The sequence below is a fragment of the Triturus cristatus genome, chromosome 10, assembly GCF_964204655.1.
Source record: "Triturus cristatus chromosome 10, aTriCri1.1, whole genome shotgun sequence".
NCBI classification, from domain to species: Eukaryota; Metazoa; Chordata; class Amphibia; order Caudata; family Salamandridae; genus Triturus; species Triturus cristatus.
Window position 1 is genome coordinate 750,370,858 of NC_140593.1, and position 23,118 is coordinate 750,393,975.

At 45.4% G+C, this 23,118-nt stretch overlaps 1 protein-coding gene across 2 annotated transcripts in view; it reads left to right on the forward strand.

Moving 5' to 3' along the window:
- The window catches only part of AGAP3 (ArfGAP with GTPase domain, ankyrin repeat and PH domain 3), a 1,862,985-nt gene that overhangs the window by 294,623 nt on the left and 1,545,244 nt on the right, over window positions 1–23,118 (forward strand). For both annotated transcript variants that reach the window (XM_085628261.1, XM_085628260.1), the window contains exon 2: window positions 5,397–5,455. In XM_085628261.1, coding sequence (XP_085484387.1) covers window positions 5,397–5,455 — 59 coding nt within the window. The remainder of the gene's footprint in view (window positions 1–5,396; window positions 5,456–23,118) is intronic.

The following is a 23,118-nucleotide window of genomic DNA, read 5'->3' on the forward strand; positions in this document are numbered from 1 at the left end:
CAACGGAAATTCTTACAACATTACTCAGCCCTTAGTGTAGGGAAGGCTGCATTGTGTTATTGTTATATATATATTTAGAGCTACATATATGTTTTCCACTTATTATGTTTCCGGGGTCCCCGCGCATGGGCGGGAATACTCATGTGCTTTTGACTTTGATGAGGATCCCCTGGAAGAGAAGGATTAATTATAGAGTATGTCAGCCCTAAGTGTTCCGGGTGTGAATGAAGGACAGTCATGAAATATAATGCTAGACACTGGATGGCATAATGATTATGGGCTTTGAATGGTGGAGAGATATAATTTAGATTTTAGAGGCATGGGATGTTTGAATTAGATTGGAGAAGGTTAAATTGAGTTTTCCTAGATTAATAAAAAAATAAAAACTGAAAAAACCGCACAAATAAACGAGACCCCTCGAGCTAAGGAAGCTCCTCCTCGCAATATAAGTCCTAATTATCCTTAGATCTTCTTTGCGGATACAGTACTGCACACCTGGTTTATTCACCAATGTGTCAATTTGTTCAGTTAGTTTTGACGGATAATTGGAAGTTTTAAATAGTCCATAAAATGTATGAGTTTGGCAGAGTGAACGTAATGTTTTTTCCTGTAGATTTAATTACAGCCTTTTTCGGGATGGAAGGAACGGACCTTGAGAATGAAGATTAGATAATAGCATACATTTAAGTTGAAGGTACCACTGAAAGGAGCAGCTGGGATTGAAAATGTTTGATTGGCGTATGTGAAGAGATAATCCTGTAGCTTTACTTTTCATTAATACATTTGTTATATCCTCTGGTGAGATTAGTGTAAAATGTTTTGATACTGTCCCTGTTCTCATGGCATTCTAGATTGATAAATGGGTCTTATTTATTTTTCTTTTGCTCCTATCCAATTCAATGTGATATTTTTATTAGTATGGTAAAAAATAATCACCGGTTTTGTCACAGAGATCTTGCAAAACTGGAAGGTGGTGTTCAGTAGGCTGTGTACCATTGACTTCATTAATGATTACCCAGGCTTCTTTCTGTGGTGTAGAGAATGTTAAGTTTATTAACCTGAAAAGCTCTTATAATCATAAATATTTTATGCTCCTTACATTGCCCTTGAAACGTAATTTTTATTTTGGGGATCATAATTGGAGCACTGATCCTTTTCCAATGTTTGCTTTTCTAGTGTAAACTGGTGATTTTAATTGAAAATGGACCTAGAAGGCACTGGCTACTTTTGTAGTGTTTCAAATGGATTTATTTGATCTGACCATTGCAAAATCTAATGAGAGATATTAAGGGTTCTTCTTTCAGAATAATCCACCTCAACCCAATAGGAAAGGACACCTCCTTACTGACCAAAATCATCAGTTGGTTCAAGGACAGCAACCCCAAAGCTTGTGGTCCTCTGGAAAACTCGGGTATGTCACCAAGCGTTTGAGGTTCTTTCTTGCCCTGTGTGTGGGAAATAATCTCCTATTCCAATCCAACACCAGCATAGCAGAAACCCTCTGGGTCACATTACTGTGTGGTTAATTTTGCAAGGATTTTTGGAATGTAGTTAAGAAAGTTGTTGGTTTTGTATTGTTTCAGTGCCAGCTGTAACTTCAGTACAGAGAGAAAATGCATTAACCTTGCCACCGGTCTTCATCTAGTGAGTAGGCTGTTCTCAGTGTAATTTATTTCCCCTCAGTTAATGTGTCGAAGAATGACAGTGCATTTAGATATGAAGATGCTGCTAAACTTTGCCATTTCCCCTGTTTAATTGATTCCTGTACATGAAAGTTGAATGAAACCTGAACATTCTTCTGTCCCGACAAACCTATGGGCAGGAACCTGGCTAAAGCAGGTTACATGACTGCCAGGCTCCTCCACTGGGAGTTCATTGGTATTTCCCGATTAGGATACGTTTGGGACTACGACCATATGCTATCCTTTGAACAACTAAGTGGAGAGTTCCAGTTCCATAATTGTCAATTCTTTAAATACCTCCAATTACATCATGCCGTAGATATATGCCACAATTTCCTAGGTGAGATGCCAGAATACAACCCACTCAAAATAAAAATAATCATGGAAGCCCCAGGCAGAAAAGGCATATATATTTCTGTTATGTAATGCCCCTGACCCCCTACAGGGTGTAGGGGATGCCAGGGAACGAGATATTGGGGAAGTAGGTGAGGATGAGTAGCAGGAGGCCAAGATGGCGGCTCGTATATTTACCATTCCCTCCAACCTACATCAAACCCAATTCCGCTATTTTGTTTAGGATCTATTGTAGTTCCAATAGAGTCTGGAATTTGGCTAGCACAAGCAACTGTGAGTGTACAAGGTTCAGTGTCCCACAGATAACTACTTTCTACCTTATTACTTGGACATACCTTCTTATAGAGCATTACTGGTGAGAGATTCATATTATCCTTGCAGACATCCTACATACTCCTACAGAGATGGACCCCAAAGTTGCGCTGGTGATAATAGAGGTTTTGGCAGACTCTCGAACGCAGAGAACACTTGCAAGTAAAGGTTGCTTGTAGTATTTAAGCAGCAGAGATTCAGGCCCTAAGCATGGAGTGCTACGTTACATTGTGTTACATTATTGAAAGCCAGTCATCATTCAGAAAGTTCATTACGTAAAGTATGCGCCCTCCTCTAAAAACCCTCCCAAAATGAATAACCAAGTAGAACCGTTAGCCTACATGCAAGTGGAAATGACATTGAATTACTAAAAAGTAGCTACTTGAAAATATGAATAAAACACAGTTCTACTAGCAAGGACATCAACCTTGACCATTACAACATTATATGGCGCTCCTCCAGGATCAAGCAGGCTTTCTTGTGAGAAGTCAATTTTTACAGTGAAAATAACAAGAAACATTTAAACTATTTTATGAAGAGTGGAAAAACACTGTGTAAATAAAAATATGAACACAGATCAACTTTTAAAAGACACATTTTCAGTTAAGGCAGGCTAAGGCCCAATATTAGTTTGTGACCTACTAATCCTAACTGAAGCACTCACTATTATTTTACGTTGTTAAGGAGTTAAATCGTAGCAGTGATCTAACATTTCAATTAAAAAACCTTGTAGTTACGGGCACAGCTGCATCAGCTGTAAAGTGATTGTACCATGGAATATGTGAGACTGTTTCCAGGCATGGATAACCAAAAAGCAGACGGTGAAGGAGAGAGTCAAAATGAGTCCTGATAAACGTCAGAGATAGAGAATTCCTAACTGTTTGCTTGCGGTCTGCAACACTTGAGTCTCCGAACTCTTTCACGTATGCTGGGATGGAGTAAAAGTGAACCTCCTTTTGTATCGATTAAGCTTTATCACTTTTTTAATCACAATAATTGGTGTTTTTCCATTTCCCTTTTCTCTTTCATTTTTTGATTTTCACAATATCATGTCATTTGATTTTGATATCGGCCAGGGACTTTAGTGCACCACTTGTGGTCACTTTGGATTCAACTCACCTGCTGATTTTAACGAGAATGTCACTACTTTTATTGTAGCTAATATATCAGTTGCGGGCATACATATCATGCAGCCTGTGTTTGTTTGTGTCTTTTCCAGTGAGTGATGTGACTGCTTCCTGATGAAGGCATTTCCGCCAAAACGCGAATAGTGTCATTACACCATCAGCTATATAAAATATAATCCATTCACATTATGAACTAAATTGATGGTGAATTAGGTTTCAATGAATTAATGCTTCTTATTTTCAGTCATATTTATCCATGATTTATAGACTGAACATGAGTTTATGGACCTTATGTACAATTAACTAGTTTATCACATGTAGCTATTTCCTATTTTATGAACTGATCACTGTCTAGGAGATCGCTTATGTAAAGAATGTATCATGATGTTTACAATTCAATTTTTTTTATATTGTACATAAAACAATTTATAAAATAAAAAATATTTAAAGATAAAAATACTAGAAGTTTTCTCAGTTATTAGATTAATTGTTGTTAGATTGATTATCACATGTTAGTTTGATTACTGTATGCCTGCACATTTACATTATTTGTTTCTTCCTCAAGTTAGATTTCAAATAATTATAGAAAATATTTTATTTCATTATTCGTTCAAATTCATATGACCCCTCAGGATCTATTTTCAAAGACTTCAAACGAAGCAGTCAAAAGTTTTTGTTAGTCTGCTTTTTAATCAAAAAGAAAATCATGAAAACGACATCACTGAGACAAAAAAGGAGGACATTTAATTATTTTAAACATTAGCCTCTACATAACCTACAGATCAACTACAACAGTTCCAAGATCTTGCAATGACCCATGATTAAATGAGATCCGAGAGAAAGGGCTGGCACAAGAAGACCAAATCTTTAGCCCAACCACCCTTTAGCAATAGAAAAGCCCACTCCCACAGTTTATGGCATCCCAGATATCTGAAAAAACAGTTCCACAGACAAACAAATGAAACCTACAAATTAACAGATTCATCAGTATGACCTCCCCTCCAACAAATCATCTTTCCTTCTTACACTTGTAAGGATTGTTAACTTGGTTCGATAAAGAGTGAAAGTTCAGTGCCTGCTGCCATAAAGGCTTCTCTGATTTGCTGGAATTCTTGCCTCCCTAACTGGGTACCCCTGCAGAGGTCCAGGAAAATCAAGATTCTGATCCCCAGAATATAGTACCTTTTTCCTCCCTACTGCTTTTAACACCATTGACATCTTTACAGCAAGTGGCCCTGGACCCCTCAGCATTTCAGATGGATGTCTTGTGCGTTGTCTCATCACCCCAGTAGCTTCGAAAAAAATTATTTGATTAGGATATGTCAACTTTTGAACACATGAATATACAACAATAAGTAAAGTAGTAAGTTAATAGCCAGGTGAACGGAATGAGTGAAACACCTTTGGAAGCAAGCTTAGATCTGGAAAAATCAGTGTGGTCATAACAAGAAGCAAAGTCCATGTCAAAAGTCTGATGTCAAATACAGCACTTTTGGCTTGGAATCAGTCGGTGACTAGGATTTGGAGAAAAGCTCAGGTGGGAGGTATGTAGCAAAGCAAGATGCCTTGAAGTGAAATAAGAACATACTGTAAGTTCAGTGAGTTTGACTTTTACAATCTGTGGATACACACCTCACTTTGGTTACCTGATATGCACTTGTCTTGGTGTGCTCTAAACCCCTCAATTTCTTACAAGCAGAGGTGCCCAGGCAGTGTGTGTGTATTGGTTTGTGAAATTTATAACTCTTTTTCCTTATTCGTTGGTATTTGAGCTCCAACTGTATAGCAGTCTTGGTTCCTTATGGTGGCTGAGCGATCTTGTTTTTGCTTGGATACATTGTCACTGGACCTAAGTCAAAAGTGTGTAAATTGGGAAGGAGTGAAGTGATGCAGTCAATAATGCAACATTTGTTATTTGCAGATTCCTTTGTGAACAGTCAAGAGTGGACGCTGAGCAGATCTGTGCCAGAGCTCAAAGTGGTGAGTATTTTGTTAAGATTGTTTTCATTGTTTGTTCAGTGGTAGTCCATCTTAGCACCATTCTCAATTAACTGTCTGTCCTATCCCTGCACTGACACCCACTTTCCCTCTCACCGAAGACATACCATTGCTTATTTCAGAAATCTATGATGTATATGCTATGCAGGTCTATCTGAGCATTACTGCGACTATACATTAAAATTCCACCATGGCACTACTATTGTGGGAGCTCAGGAAAGTGAGTGGACTGAACACTTGTCTCTGAGTAGCACTGGCCTCCAGCTCTCCAAACTTTGTTGGGTTGTTTTCTTGAGCTTTTAGTCCAGCAGTGATGCATAATCTCATTTTACTAGTGTCTTCTTCCTTGATTCTACATGGTTTCTCTGGAATGTATATGGTCATCTGTATGGCTAATGTGCCCCCTAATTGTTCACTAAGATCTCAGCACTTGAATTGGTGGAATTCCAAATGTGACATTATTACAAACACTTGCTGCAGGCCAACCTTGATATAGACCCACCCTGAACACCTTTGGTATTGTCTAGTGTTGAATACTCAGTTATTTATTTTCCTGCTCAGAAATTACTGCACCTCAGTTGCTGTGGCATTTAATTTCCCCTAGTTTAATATTTCTTAGCAACCATGTACCAAACCTATTTACATGCATATATATGTTTGTCATTTGTACAATTCTCCTTAACATACCCTTGGGGCCCAGCCTATGTTGGAGTAGTAACATTTTAGAAAAGGCCATGTAGGCCTCCTTTCTAAATACAGCCAATTGCCAGGGACTGGTTCCATTCAGTTTTGTATTCGGATGAGGAATTGACCCTCGAGTCAGCAAGTGTTTTTCACAAGTGTCAGCATTACCATGTAAGATGCTGTGATGCTATAAAGGCCTTAATCTTCCTTGGATGCCCAAAGGTTCTCTAACCAGGATTTATCCCAATGTGCCAAGCAATCAGTCTTGCACAGGAGCTGTATTTGTAGTAGTAGTTTATTGTTTGATTAATTAAAATCATTACAAACTCTGAAAATACAAGTTGAAAGACAAATAATTAATAAAACATTGATAGAGAATTTTGTTTTAAAGGTAACTTTATCATCTAAGGTGTGGCTTTATGTCATGGATACCTAGAGAGAGAAGGAATAGGTAGACCAGGTCATTATGGACCTTGAGCGTCAAAATGAACATCAGGGACCTGACTATCATTTTTTAAATAGCCATCTTCATGAACCTGAAAAACTGTGCAGTGACCTGCTTCGCTAAGTCGCCTGTCAAACATGGTTCCACCGCCAAGTTGCAAGCGTGGGTATTTTGAGGATATAGATGTCTTCCTGAGTCAGAATTTAAGTAACTTACAGAGTTAGCAGCATATGCAAACAATGTGAGGTAATGATTCAGGAACGAACCTACATAGAAGGCTTGATCCATCTTGACCACTCCTTATTCTGCCGTACCTATAGGCCCGTAATAAAACAAGACCAAGTCTATAGCACATAATTTGTCTTTTTAGCTCAAGGGACCAAGGTTGTTTCAAGTATAGAGAGGTGAGGGATGGATTTTAAAGTACAAGTGCAAGTTTGGAGTGAGACTTTTTTTGTTTCTTTTTTTTTGAAAATTTTTTTATTGTGCAGAAAGAAGGTTACAAGCACGGGCCTACAACCACCAGGGCCGGCCGCTAGTAGGTAAAAGATCAAACAGTGCAATCACAATGACTGGCCCACCGGGGCTCCGCACCCTACAGAAGAGCAGACTGCACATAGAGGAAATCAGGATACACCCTTTTAACATAAATAACAACTTAAAACAAAGGCGAGGCAAGAAAACATAAGATGGGCGTCGGGCCACAGCAGGGGTGCGTCCATATCCGACCACCCGATGGCAGTCAAAAAGCAGGGAAACAAAGAGGTAGGGGGGGGGGAGAGACGGGAATACAAATCTATACTCAGATGTGCCAGATAAGTAAGGAACCATCAAGGATCAGGGGGACAAGGCTACATCAGACGTTTCCACCAGGGGGGGAGCACAAATACTTCCACGATACGCATTCCACTGCCCCCAAATTCTGTTCCAAGCCCCGGGTTTACCACGAGCCACATACACAGTCTTTTCCCTGAACATGCACCAGTCCATGTTCTCCTTCCAGACAGACACGGTGGGGGGCCGCTGCGAACCCCAAAGCTGCGCTATGTCCCTCTTTGCTATCATGTTCCCCAGGGCCGCCCACCGAGTCTGGGCCGCGTTATAGTCATTGGGCTCCCACACATTCAGCACACAACGACGCACCTCCGGCAACAGCGTGACCCCGGTGACTCGCCTCATAACCTCATGCACCTGACGCCAGTATTCCACCACCTCGCGGCACTCCCACAGGATGTGGAGAAAGGTGGCACTGTGCCCACAGCCACGCTTGCAGAGCCCGTCCTCAGAAAACCCCATCGAGACCAATCGGGGACCCGTCACGTAAACACGATGGAGGATCTTAAGCTGGACCAAACGGAGACGGGCCGGGATGGCCACCTCCTTAGGAGATGACAGCGCGGACTGCCAGTCCTCGTCGTCCAACTCAACCCCATCCCCCGTCCATGCCTCCCGGAGACGCACCAAGAGGTCAGCCCGATTATTTATCAATTTTTTATAGATCAAAGAGATAGTACTATCGGGAACGTGACCGTCGAGTATGCGGTCCTCGAGGGGCGAAGAAACAGGGACCGTGGACCCTTCCCCAAAAACCGAGAGCAGGGCATGCCGAACCTGGGCGTAGCGAAAAAACTCCCTCTCACTAAGCTCATACTCGCTCCGGAGCGCCGCGAAGGTCTTGACCGCGCCTTTAACCCACAGATCCCCCACTCTGCTAATACCGATCGTGTCCCAGTGCTCAAAGCCTTTCGTCGTCCAAAGGCTCCCCAGGTGGTCTGAGGCAAACAAGGGAGTAGCACACGTTAAACGCTCACTCCAGCCCATCGCTACATTCGCCGCCTTCCACACCCTTACCGCAATCTTGGTAGGGCCCGTGAGGGTACCACCAGCCGATCGGGAGTAAAGCGCTCTGTTATAATTACCGCCGGGAAGCAGGAATTTATCCATCTCATACGCCGGGTTCAGACCAGGAGCATACGTGGCATGGTTAATTGCCGACAGTTGGGAGGCCCAATAGTACCGTCTAATGTCAGGAAGCGCGATGCCCCCGTCGTACCAGGGGAGAGTAAGCTTTGCCAGAGCGATACGCGCCCGCCCGTCCCAGACCAGTCTCCTCTGCAGGCTCTCCACCTCCCGAAAGTAGGCCACCGGAATGACATCAAATGAGTTCTGTAGTGCGTAAAGAAATCTGGGAAGGGACATCATTTTAAACAGGGCCGCGCGACCAAGCGGAGACAGGGGCAACCTACACCAACGAGCCGTATCCACCCTCAAACGTCGGAGTGGAGACAGGAGGTTCTGCTCATAGCGGACCGCCGGGTCCAACGAAACATACACCCCCAGGTACTTACACACTGGTGGCAAGCGGAGACAAGGGCATCCAGCGGAGATAAACACCCAGCCGCTCCAATCAGTTACAATCTCCAGCCCCTCGGGGATCCAAAAGTGAAACCGAAAGTAATGGAGCGGCCACTGGCACAGATCCGCTGCCGCTGTTGTTCAATTACACCCCGGCTCCACAGGTCACCCTCGCCCCGGGCACAGCCATCGATGGGGCCTCGAAAGTTCCAACCACCGTAGATCAGGATTCCCAGGTCCGATTCGGTTTCTGAAAGAAGGTCAACGTTCAGCCAGAATTCGCCTTCCAGATTCCGTCAGCTAAGTCAGGATAATGTCAGGATAAATTCCGAGGAGCAGCGAGGGTCCGGGGAGCCCTGTGCTCACGCGACCATCTTGGATGCGCGCTAGGCTCCTCCTCCTGGAGTGAGACTTTTTGTTGAGATCCTCCATGTCAAGCGAGCATGATGTCAATGTAGCTGGTTTGTTCAGAAGTTTGTCTGTGAGCCTACTCTGGCGTGTACTATTCCAAATTTCTTCTGCTTCTCAATCCAGTAGAGATTAATCCAGGTATGATTTCCTTGGTGAATTTCCTTTAGTTCTGATCAACCATCAAGAGTTTTTTATGGTTTTGGACCGAGCCTCTTCACTAGGAACAATAGGAGAGGTTTTCTGGATTGCAGCATTAATTGGCATCTCGTCAAGATAAAACTACAGTGCAACTGGGCTTGCGAAAAGGAATCTAGGAGTCATAATAAATAACTATATGTGCTAGACTGGATATTGTGAAGACCTTTGGCAAAGGGTGTGTCTAAAGGCAACCATTACAAATAGCAGCATAGCCTGATTCTATCAGGCCTGGTTAGCTTCTTCAGTAGTTGCCTAAGCATGATATTAAGGGAAAGATCATATTATTGAGTGGGAACCTATTCAATTCTTTCATTATAAATTAGACATTGACCTGTCGTGTGTAACCTACGACCAAATATGATGATCTTTGTTTTGGCTGTGTTAATCTTGATGTTATTAGTGGAGCAGTATACAGCTAAATTATTGAGTGATCTTTTAACTCTATTGCGATTTTATCTAATAGTATGATACCATCAGCATATTGCACAATGTTTACCTTTTAACCGGCAAGCTTCAGAGGCGGGCTCTTGAAGACATATTAGCAAAAGAGACACAAATGATGGATGGAATGCAGAACAAATCAAACGTTCACCCTCAGTCAGGAGTGCTGGGTAAAATCCATTGTTCTTTTGCTCACCATGCCACCCCAGTTTAGACCCAGCCATATACAAATTAGTCTTGATCTTGTGTCTCTTTGGGAGTAGTCCAGCCCGAACTGCCAAGCCAAGTCCTCCCTGGACCAGAAACTAGCATCCTGGGACCGGTTTCGGCGTATCACCCCTCATCATCCAGGCTAGCTTGAATCCAGTGGCACAGTTAGCCTGTGACCCATGTCTGGGCATAGGTCACACTTAGCGAGAGAAAGCAAAAGACACACAAATGATTGAAGATGTAATGGCATCTGTCGGATCTGCCAGGTAAGGGTTGACAGAGCAGCTGGTATGCATCCCTTTTTCAGTGCGTTATTTGTAGCAATTTTACCAGAGGTAACCCATTTTGAAGTTAATTTGATCATGACCCATACGTTAGAGTAACAGCTGCTAATTGCTCTTAAACACAGGGGTGGAATATCCCATTTTGAATGTTTGCTTTTAATTCACCTCAGTTGAGGTTGTCGAAGGCAGTGGTAAAATAAATAAATTATCTGCCCTTTTCTTTTATACCTTGACCTAAAGTATTGCTAGGGACAGTAAATTGTTGCCTATGCTGCAACCTTTTTGGAATCCAGTTTGGAATGATGAAAAGAGGTGATTCTCTGCAGCCCAGTGCTCCAGTTCCTTTAGTAGGAGATTCTCATTGAACTTTCCTTTAACATCCAGGAGAGCCATTGTGGGTAGTAGAATGGACTGCTCAGTCCCGAAGAAATGGTGGGTGGCAGATGTGAAGTAGGTCTTTAATTCCAATACATTATTCACAATTGTTTTAAATAATTGAATTGCTACAGGCGTGATCTGAAAAGCAACTAAATTCATCATTTTGGCTGAGAGGTCTGTTGCACAACTCACTGTGAATATTAGAAATGGGGATAGGTCTGTTATAAAATCTATTGAAACTGCATGCCTCCAAGACAAAGGCACCGAAAGTGCTGATGCTTTTTATATTAATTGTTTATGAGTTATAAATAGATTTACACAATTCAGCCCTCAATTCCCAGAGTTAAAATTACATTAAAAGAGGAAAAGTAGGGAGCACAATAAATAGTGTTGTATAAAAGACTTACAGTGGAATATTATTTTGTCTGGTCGGAGGAAAAAGTGAGATACCAGGAATCCAATACCATTGGAACACCGAAACAATACATAGGGAAACATATTGGATAAGCTTGGCTACAATAGAATCACAAATTATAAAATGGAATTGGCTACCCATGTCATTGGCTGGAAAAATCACTTTGATGAAAATGGTGAAACTTCCCAAGTTGCTCTACCTATTTCCAAACATTACCATCCTAATGAACAGGTCTGTGTTGCTCATCTAAAATCACTGTTGCCTAAGTTGGCCTGAGCGAATATACAACCCATAATTGGGAAGTGTGTAACACTTCAGTTACCATTGGCGGTGGTGAGATTCGCAGCACCGAATTATGAAGTATACTACTTAGTGGTCCAGGCCCAATATGCATAAAGCATACATAATGTAAAAAGAGGACCACACTAGGAGGGTGAAAAGGGTATAGCACATCCAATTCTGCTAAGTAATGCCATCATGAAAAAGGCATACTGACCAACTAGCGAAATAAACCCAGTGACATGTACTGGTGTATTAGCAATTTGTGGCATAGATAGAATTCACATACTGCATGTAAATTAAGGAATAACCCGAGATTAGTATCAATGAGCGAACCACTAGTTCCTCCAGATTGGAAGGGAAACATTTATATACACTTGGAGATTTGTACATAGCAAACAAATGTATCACACCACAAGCACTGGAGTGGCAATCACTATGTTCCCCTTTAGATACTCTTATACTTCATTGACTACACCACACCATGAATGAGTTATACCCTGAACTACCAGATGAACCTTAAGAGTGCCAATTACTAACCAAGATACGTGCAATTCCAGTCACTATCAGACTAGGTACCAGAATGTAACACCTGGCTCTGTGTCCTTTGAATTTGGCCACACTGACCGCCTGGGGGTTGATTGCCCCCTCTTGCTGCTGCCTACTCCCGCCTAGCCCTGGACACTTTTAGAGACTTGGCCAGTGGGGGCATAGCTGAAGCATGGCTAGCAGCAGTTGTTGAAGCAATATGGAAGGACAGAGCAACCAGATCCTCTCAGCAAACCCAAACATATCAATTTACGGGAAGCACACTGTCCGAAAGCATGAAAAGAGAGAAGGGAGAGATGGGTGACACCCCTATAGAGCAAGCAGACTGAAGCACATACCATGTTAGCAATAGCACAATTGAGACAGGCACTAGAGACAAAAAATGATACCATCTCCTTGAAGGTCAGTTTATTGAGAGCAGATCTACATAAAATCAGTGGTAGGAGAACAGAACTTGAGACCACTACGGAAGCGTGGATGGCCGACATGTCAGAGGTCCGGCCTTGGCTCCGCTCTTTGAATGACATAGTACACCGACTAGAGGTGGAACTGGAAGACATGGAGGGTAGGTCTCGCCACAACAGTCTGCACTTTGTGGGGTTACCTGAACGACCTGAGGGCAGGCACCCCAAGGAATTCCTCAAGACATGGTTTAAAAAGACTAACTACACCCTGCGGACCTTTCTCTAATCTTTATAATTGAAAGAGCACACAGAGTACTGGTAGTCCCTTCCCCGGCCTTGGATACCCCTCCCAGAGTATTGATTGCCAAAATCCTCAATTACCAGGACAGACACTGCAAATTCCAGAGAGCTCAATACATTGGAGACCTGAAATACGACAACCACTTGATCAAAATCTTCCTAGATTATACCTAGAACATCCAAAGCCAGCGCAAATCCAGCCTGAAGGTGCAACATATGCTAAGACCAGTGAGGCTGCAATATATGTTCTATACTCAGCGCAACTGCTTGTGAACTGGAACTGGCTGGAGAAGTCTTGTGTCTACCGGACCACATCCGGTTCAGGTGGCCCTACATGACTACATGAGGGAAGGAGGCATTTCGAGAGAGCAGGATGAGAGAGCCAGCTTCCAATCCTTCCAGCTGAAAGTGGCAGTGTGGTGTTGACAGATGAATGGTACCCTGGCGATCAAGCAGCGAGAAAAAGATACTGGAGAGAACTACTGCATGGGCTGTGGCACCGCTGGTGCAGTGGACTCAGCACCATCAAAGGGTTTGCTTGACTCAGGAGTTAGGAAGCTGGCTGAGATGGAGAGGCCCATGTCCCCTCTGTTGCGATGGAGAGACCACATGGGCACAGCACAGGAGGAACTGACCATTAGTGACATTGATCCTACATTTAGTTTTGCTTTAATGGTTTTGTGCACCTGGTGTTAAATATGTATGCATAAAGTTATTCTACGAATCGTAAACTGATGTACTAGGGAGAGAGTTTAGTCTGATGGAAGCCTAGCTGGGTGACTGGAAAGTGAATAATGGTTTCGACCTCTGCACATGCTGGTCTGAGCTGGCCTACTGGAGGGAACCCTCAGGTCGCCATGAACATCACTCCTGGGAGGACAGGGTCAGGTGAAGGCAGCCTTGCCACTGCCTTTAGTGATCTGCCATCAGGCTTTATCTACACCCCCCCCCCACACCTGTACCGATTATTCCTTCCTCCCAGTGTTTCTAGTTGCATCTGTTAATTACTTACGTCTGGTTTGGACTTTTCAATAGGGCCAATGGGGAGGCACAGATTGTTGACTTGTATTGGTGTGTTCCAGGGGAGGGGAAAGTTATACATGTTGTTTGGCAGTTATTGGGTAAATTCTACTGGAATTGCACCTGTGACCTGGGTGATGGGTACAACAAAAATGCTTGCTGATGTGGCTCACTAGGCGTGGAGGGCCATCCTGGAAGGGACCTTGGATATCTGGAACAGTCACACAGTTCACTAACACAACGTAGCCACACCGGGAAACTGTATCACGTAGAATATCCATGCCTCAATTACTTTACGAAACAATACAGAGTGCATACCTTCCTTAAGAGCTGCTCTATCGCCATTGCCTTCAGGAGACGCATTTAATGGAGAAAGAGGAAGTGTTTAATCTTCACAAGAAGTGGAGAGGCCAAATATTTGCTGCAATTTATTCATCCTATGCTTGGGGTGGTCCTTATTTGGACGACTCTGGGAACTCTCTTTCAGCACAAATATGCATTAGCTGACATAGAGGGACACTGTGTTTTGGTATACGAGCTACTAGATGGGATGGAGATTTGTCTGTTGAACAACTATGCTGCTAACATAGACGATAGGATGTATTTTCACTCCCTGTCAGATGCAGTTGTACCATATGCGGATGTGCTACTAATTTGGGGAGGAGAAGATTTTAACTGTGTAGTGGACCTCGGTTGGGATAGACAGCCATCTCTGTCCGGTACTAACCCAGGCATTACCAAGATATTACAAGACGCAATAACCACTCTCACAATTGTGGTTGTGTAGCGCAAATGCACCTGGAACCTTGCAAATGTTCTCAATTATTGAATAGTCCATGCCATCTGTAGCATACTTGATAGGTTCCTGATCACACAGAATCTAACTCCTAAGATCAGCAAGGCTCAGTACCTATTTCCGTTTCACTCTAACCATTTCCCTCTCATGATGCAGTACTGTGAACTGCCTGAGCAGGCAAAAGTTCTGCTGTGGCGCCTACCGGCTCAGATCCTTAAAAATCCAGGGTTTACTCTTAATGTGGGCACTGCTATTGATACCTACATTGACCATAATTGGTGAATGACACATGCAAGAGCCATGGAATGGGTTGCACTGAAGGTGGTGCTGAGGGGGGATTGCATGAGTGCTATCTATGGGACTGAAAAACAACTGCAACATGACTTAACGCAGGTGAAGGAAGCGCTAGCTCACGTCCAGGTGAGAATTCTGGGGGACTCAATCGGATGCTGCGATGTGGTGACTGCAAAACATCAGGTAGGGGATAAGCTAGATGAATGGGATAGATTTACTCAGATTTTAGTCAGAACCTGCTGAAAGACAGTGTATAGCCTAGGTAACCTGTTGCTCTGCTCCTCAATAGGGAGTGGCCCTCGACTACTATCTTGTCCCTGACCTATCCTGACGGCACCCTGGTCAACACTGAGGTGCAGGGGCAGTGTGTCCATTGGGGCACTGGGGCGTTGCCCCACTAGCCACATGGCCCTCATTCCAGAATCCATGCAAGCATGAAGCAACTCTCATCATCATAAATAATTTATTAGTAAGTATTACGACACTCGTTCTCGTCATGAACGTCGGGTCGGGACACGCCCGAGGCAGGCTGGCTATTGGCTGCAGAAGGGGGTGGGCGGGGCTGGCTGCGGTAGCGCAAGGATTGAGTGACAGGTCCTGGCTCACACCGACAGCAGCGCTTGCTAAGCGCCGCTGCAAAAGTGCGCATGCTCGAATTTGGGCTGGTCATTTTTATGACCAGCCCGAACATGCTCACTTACTGCCAGTCAGCCACCTAATGCCATCTGTACAGAGCGAGGGGGGAACCGAGGCCGAGGGTTGCCAGCAGCAGCCCCTAGTCTCCTAATGGCTTAATGGACGAGCCCTCTCCGTGCCTAGCCAATCCTGGTGCTGCTAATGCAGTGCCAGGATTGGCTGAGACACCGCGCAGCCTGAGCCTGAGGGCAGGCAGACATATAAGCATTGGGAGCGGGCCGTGGCACTGCCGCACTGTGATTGGCCATTTCCATTATGATAATGGAAATGGCCAATCACAGTTTTATGATGAGCAGCGCACTGCTGCACCCTCACCCGTCACCGTGCACACCTTTGCCACACGAGACACGACACCACACCGGACTCGTCTGACTGACTCGTGCCACCAGTGCGCAGTGACGACGATCATTTCTCATTTGACAACATCGACGTTCTTGGAAAAGTTAAAGTAAGAGTCAGTGATGAGATAGTACTGTAGTTGTACACAACATGATGTCTGAACATAATAAAATATATATATTTTTATTATTCGGAGCCTGAGGGAGGAGTGAGAGTCCGCCACTCGGCTGGGTGTGGGTGGTCGGGGGGACTGGACCGGACCCTCAGTTTACTTTCACAGTTGTTTAATCAATTGTTTTCTAATGCTGAATCTATTCGATTGAATTAGAAAACAATTGGTTAAACAACAACTGTTGATTGGAATGGTGTGGAGCAGAGTGCTTTAAGCAAATGGTTCTCTACCCCCCTCCCTTTCTAAAGTGATTTACGGGTTATATTGAGAGACTGCTGCAGCGCGGTTTACTGCACCGTCTGAACTTCCATGTGTATTTTATCTATCACTACATCAAACAAGATGCATGATACCTGTGTGAAGAGGCCCGCATTGTAATAATAGACAAGCACTGGGCATGTCATTTACGACGAGTGCTTTTTCATTTTCATTACTATCAAGACTCATCACCTAGCAGCCTCCCTGATTATAACTGAACCGAGTGACTCTGGGACTTGGTGTCCACACACCTTGGGGGCAAACACAAATATACGCGTCCTTCCCCATGTATTCATGGGGCGCTGTGCTGTGACACCCGGTTCGGTTTACAAGAAAAGGCTGCTGCGTGCCCGCTCGCCGTTCGCAAGACATACGGGGTTGCATGAAGGCATGAGACGCACAGGTTGAAAGTCATGGGCATTGGGCAACACATGAGTCTTTCCGAAAACACGTGTTTCAGGACACATGCTTTGCAAGTCAGGGGTAAAGGGGTATAAAAGGCTCAGCCTCTTGATTTACAAGTCAGACGTAATCCATATGTTCAGTCGTTCTGAAGGCCCTGGTGTTTTTATCAGATCCATCCTATCACACTTTATAATGCCCATGATTCATGTGCAACTGCATTGTGATATTACACAGCTTTGAATGATTTTAGGGCATCTATATTTTACTGGTCATGTGTTATGCAAGTGTGGTCAACCATTCTGGAAGCTTCAGCTTCCATGTTTTCAAGCGATTCTAGAGTCACATGCTATACATGGGAAGTGCCACGCATGTGTGTTCAGCCACTCTGGACATCTGTGTCTCTGCGAGATCTGATGATCACATCATTTACATGTCATGTGTCAAACATGTGTGCTCAGCCCAACTGAAGGTAATTTTGCTTTAAGGCGACCCATGAACAAGTATTTGTTGCGTGCATGAAAGTGGATGTTTTCGCAGAAAATCTTTAGGGCACATACTCTAATGGCCATGTGTCATACATGCATACTCAACCATTGTGCGGGGGGGCCTAAAGAAGACACATATTTTACAGTTGATGGTCATAAATGAGTGCTCAATCGTTTTGAAGATATTATTGTCTTTAAGAAAGTCTATGGACCCCTACTTTATAGATCCTGATTGTGAATGTGTCTGTGGCCATTTTTAAGGTACATATAGAGAGACGTGCTGCTTTCATTTACAAAAATTAAACAATATGTTGAATGCTGCTACTTTGCGACCAGTTTAGTTGTTAGTTAAATAAAAAACATCTGTGAGGTACTCAGGAATGCATTGTATCTCGAAGTCTGTTATGAAGCTCTGTGGTTATACTGAATAAACAGATGCCTATGTTATGACAGCTCTTTATTAATGTAATAACTGCACTTTCACAATTGCTTTATTAACCTTCCTGCTTTCTCAAATTTGCTTGAAAATGCTCAATTTTTCCTCTCTTTTTTCAAAATTTTCTCGGGGGGAGAACCACCCCGAACCCCCCTTAGGTTGTTCGGGCACACTCGCTACGATCGCTCGTAACGGTGCATTATGCCAATCATTTTACGCCTCACCACTTTCAAATGTCATCAGCCGCCCCTGTTGAGGTCTCTCCAAATATCTGCATTAGGCAGAGCAACCGAGGGCCCGTTTGATTCAGCTGCAATAGAAAGAAAAGGACATTGTCCACATAGAGGGTGATCTGATCTAAAATCCCTCCTTATCATTCAAATACCTTGACCTGTGCATCTATTTGGACCCATGAGGCTAGCGGTTCTAGTGCCAGCACAAATAAGTAGGGGAACAGGGGAAATCCCTGACGGGTGCCACGCCCTATAGAGAAGGGGTCAGAGACCGCACCTGCCACTCTAACCGAGGCAGTGAGATCCGTCTATAGCAGTCGAATATATGACATAAGACGCCGCCCAATGTTTAGGCGCTGCAGGAGGGCAAACAGATATGTCCACCTCAATGAATCAAATGCCCTATCTATGTCAGCTTGTTGTAACGCTTTTCGCCCTAAGTGGGATGGGTATTCCCAGACGTGGGACCCGTGCTCACTACGCCACTGGAGTCAAGCTATCCTGGCTGATGACGGCTGATAGCCAGAAACCGGTCCTAGGATGCTTGATTCCGGTCCAGGGAAGACATGGCTTGGCAGTTCGGGCTGGACTGTTCCCATGAGGCACAGGGTCAAGACTGATTTGCATATGGCCATGTCTGAACTGGGGTGGTGTAGTGGGCAAAAGAACGATGGATTTAACCCAGATCTCTTGACTGGGGGAGAATGTCTGCATTGTCAGCATTCCGTCCATCATTTGTTTGTTGTAACGCTTTTCGCCCTAAGTGGGATGGGTATTCCCAGACGTGGGACCCGTGCTCACTACGCCACTGGAGTCAAGCTATCCTGGCTGATGACGGCTGATAGCCAGAAACCAGTCCTAGGATGCTTGATTCCGGTCCAGGGAAGACATGGCTTGGCAGTTCGGGCTGGACTGTTCCCATGAGGCACAGGGTCAAGACTGATTTGCATATGGCCATGTCTGAACTGGGGTGGTGTAGTGGGCAAAAGAACGATGGATTTAACCCAGATCTCTTGACTGGGGGAGAATGTCTGCATTGTCAGCATTCTGTCCATCATTTGTTTGTTGTAACGCTTTTCGCCCTAAGTGGGATGGGTATTCCCAGACGTGGGACCCGTGCTCACTACGCCACTGGAGTCAAGCTATCCTGGCTGATGACGGCTGATAGCCAGAAACCGGTCCTAGGATGCTTGATTCCGGTCCAGGGAAGACATGGCTTGGCAGTTTGGGCTGGACTGTTCCCATGAGGCACAGGGTCAAGACTGATTTGCATATGGCCATGTCTGAACTGGGGTGGTGTAGTGGGCAAAAGAACGATGGATTTAACCCAGATCTCTTGACTGGGGGAGAATGTCTGCATTGTCAGCATTCCATCCATCATTTGTTTGTTGTAACGCTTTTCGCCCTAAGTGGGATGGGTATTCCCAGACGTGGGACCCGTGCTCACTACGCCACTGGAGTCAAGCTATCCTGGCTGATGACGGCTGATAGCCAGAAACCGGTCCTAGGATGCTTGATTCCGGTCCAGGGAAGACATGGCTTGGCAGTTCGGGCTGGACTGTTCCCATGAGGCACAGGGTCAAGACTGATTTGCATATGGCCATGTCTGAACTGGGGTGGTGTAGTGGGCAAAAGAACAATGGATTTAACCCAGATCTCTTGACTGGGGGAGAATGTCTGCATTGTCAGCATTCCGTCCATCATTTGTTTGTTGTAACGCTATCTATGTCAGCCAGCAGCAGCGCCACCGAGCCTTCAAGATGGTCGATCGCTGCTATTGCGTTGTGGTCCCGCCGGATATTGTGGCGAGTGGCCCGGCAAGGCATACAGCCTGCCAGTTCAGGATCAACTAGATCGGACTTATAGGGGAGGATACGATTAGCAGGGGCTTTGGCCAAGAGCTTGGTCTCCACATTCAGCAGCGATATAGGACGATACGATGAATGTTGGTCTGGGGGTCAGCCGGGCTTAGGGAATACCGCAATCTCGGCATGTCGCCAGTCCGACAGGAGTCTCCCCTCCTCGAGGGCCTCATTTACCACCTCAAGATAGGGGGTAACGAACTGGCGCTGGAAGAGCTTATAAAACTCGTACGGGACGCCGTTAGGACCTGGAGGTTTAATCGTGCACAAGTCCGTAAGCTCCTCGGTTGTCAGGGGGGTATCTAATTCGGCCTGCGTTACAGCTGACAAGGCTTTTGGGGGTAAGTCTTCAATAAAGCACTGAATCACAGATTCATGTAGGGTGTCTTTGGTGGTATATAGGTCAGCATAGTAGGTCGCGAAGCTGGACACTATCTGGGCTGGGTCCGTTAGTGTTTGGCCATTGTCATCCAGAACACCAGGTGTTGCCGATGGGTGTAATGCCTGTTGGCATAGGCGATGCAGGAGAGAGATCAACTTGTCCCCCCACTGGTATATTCTGCTTGGCGAGGCCAGCCAAGCCTGTCTGGATTCATCGTGCAGTGTGTTGGCGTGTTTTTGTTGCACGAGAAGGAGCTGGCGGCTAATCTGTCTGCCGTCTACATCTCGACTTCGCTGCTCCAAATCCAGCAGCTGAGCCTCTGCCTGGAGCAATGCTTCCCGGCGCTTTTTTCATTGGGCGGCACAAAAAGATATGTCAGCACCCCTAAGGGTTGGCATCATAGCCTCCCAGATGGTCTCTGCCGAGCTCACCAGTCCCAGGTTCTCAATGAAATAAGCCATAATGGCCTGATGCATGTAAGTTTTATATTGTGGGTCATGGAGATGCCATGTTGACAGGCACCATTGGAAAGGAGGGCAGGCTATGCCCAACCGCAATGCCAGCACTACTGGAGAATGATCCGACAGGCCCCTAGGCAAGATATCCACCGCCGCAATTCGATAATAGTAATTGGTTGGCACGAATATATAGTCCAAGCGTGAGAATGAGTTGTGTACTGTAGAATAGTATGTGTAGCTTTGCGCTGTCTGGTGTAGATGTCTCCACGTGTCCATCCAGACCATGTCCGGCACTAATGTCAGTAGTCGTGTTTCGCTAAATGTACCCTGTCCTCCACGCTGTCGACATCTATCCTGAGCCGGGGTCAAGACATCATTCCAGTCCCCACCTATAATGGAGAGGCCTTTAGGTATCTCTACCATTTGCTTAGTCAGGCGTTCCACAAATGACTCACACAGTGGGGAAGGCGCATAGACACTGTCAAATATAATGAGTCCCCCATATAACATACCTGTCGCAACAATATACCTACCCTGGGGGTCGGACCATGTTTTAGTGTGTGTGAAGGGAACTCTCCGATGAATAAGGACCGCCACCCCATGGGAACCCCTGGTGAACCCTGCAAGGAAGACCTGTATGTAGCCAAAACGAGAAAGACATAGTGCCTTAGAAACCAGAAGATGGGTTTCCTGCAGTAGAAGGACATCAGCCGTAGCGCGTTTGGCCTGCTGAAGGACAACCCCTCTTTTGATCTTGTCCAGTGCCCCCATATATTCCAGCTAACTGTGCGGAGTCTACTAGTGGGGTCTGACATAGGGAAGAGTGGAATAAATGTAGGACATGGCTTGTCGTGGGGCATGAAGATGATAAGCATAGAAAGGTAAGGCACAGCACAATCAACAGAACCGAACAATCCCTTTCCCACACCCTGAGCCCCCCCCCAAATACCTCAAAACAGTTGAAGCATCTGTCGCGGTTGGGGTCTTCTGCTCCAACGAGGGCAGGGCGCAACCCCACACCAATGGATCCCCAGTAAACCATCCCCAGTCATAGATACATTTCTCATATACTGAGAGGAGAGTTATCGGGGGAAAAGGCCCACAGACTTTTTTCATCAGCCGAATAAACATTTTACTCACGACCCTCAGTCTCCAGTGTGTGGCAACGATGAATCACTTCCGTCTTCATCCACTCGGGAGCTGGTTGCTCCCCGCGATTTTGAGCGACGCATTGAGCGTGATCTACGGTTCGATTTCCCTTTAGGTTTGACGACTCCGAGTAAATAGGCGGCGGGATGTGCGGCTTGAGCTTCTGCCTCTTGTCCGTCCAGGCAAAGACCTCTTTGAGGGGGGAGTCAAAGAAAAACGTGCGTGATTTGTAGCTAACCCTCAGACGGGTCAGGAAAAGCAGGGCATTATGAATTCTTAAGTCCTGGAGCTGGACGTTAGCGGCGTGAGTGATTGCCGGTGTTGTTGCACTAGTCTCGTGTAGTCTGGAAAAATTAAAATGGGATGGGAGTCAAAGTGAAGTTTGCCAGCCAGTCTGGCCTGCGTAAGGATAGTGTCACGATCATGAAAGTTTAAGAGCCTGGCGATAATGGGCCGTGGTCTGGCCCATGGCAGAGGCTTCTGCATCAAGGCGCGATGTCCACATTCAAGAATAAAGCATTGGGACAGAGAGGACTGAGGGATCCATTCAGCAATCCACATGGTAAGAAACTGTTACATATTGTTGCCTTTGCAGCCGTCCAGGAAGCCCACTAAACGAAGTTTGTTCCTCCGAGCTCTGCCCTCTGCATCTTCCACCCTGATCGCAAGTCCTTTCGTGATTGATTTCAGAGAGGATACCCTCTTTTGGAGAGATGCGACTGTGTCCTCTGTAGTAGATATACGGGTCTCGGCCTCTGTTATTCTGTCGACCCCTTTGCGAAGATCATGGCGGATCAGCATGACATCCGACCCCACTGCCCCGATCTTAACCTCCAGTGAGTATTGAGACTGCGTTATTGCCGCCATCAGTGCAGCATTGTCTGGGCCGGTAAAGGACTGGCTCACCGGCTTCGCCACCTGCGCCCCGGCTCCGGCATACAATCTAATGTGCTTTGTTTGTGCCCTGCAGCTTACCTCGGTCATTTTCAACAGTAGTGGTCAGTTCCAGGCAATGTTGGAGCAGGTCTACAGGGGTCAGCACACAAGGCGGTCATGTCTCAGTCTGCAGCTATAATAGTATGGTCCTTTGAAGAGCGAAAGGGCCCCTGCGGCCGTCGATTCGGATAACGTCTGTCTTTGAGGCACTCGTGAAGGTGACCCACACGCAGGCCGCACTGAATCTAGTCCAGCCGCTTCCGCGTGCAGCCACCTCCCTACCCCCCTAATGGGCCCCTCTGCACAGCCCCTTTCCACAGTGCTGTGCAGCTCCAGTGCGGAGGCATCCCTAAGAGGCAGAGGTTTTCGCA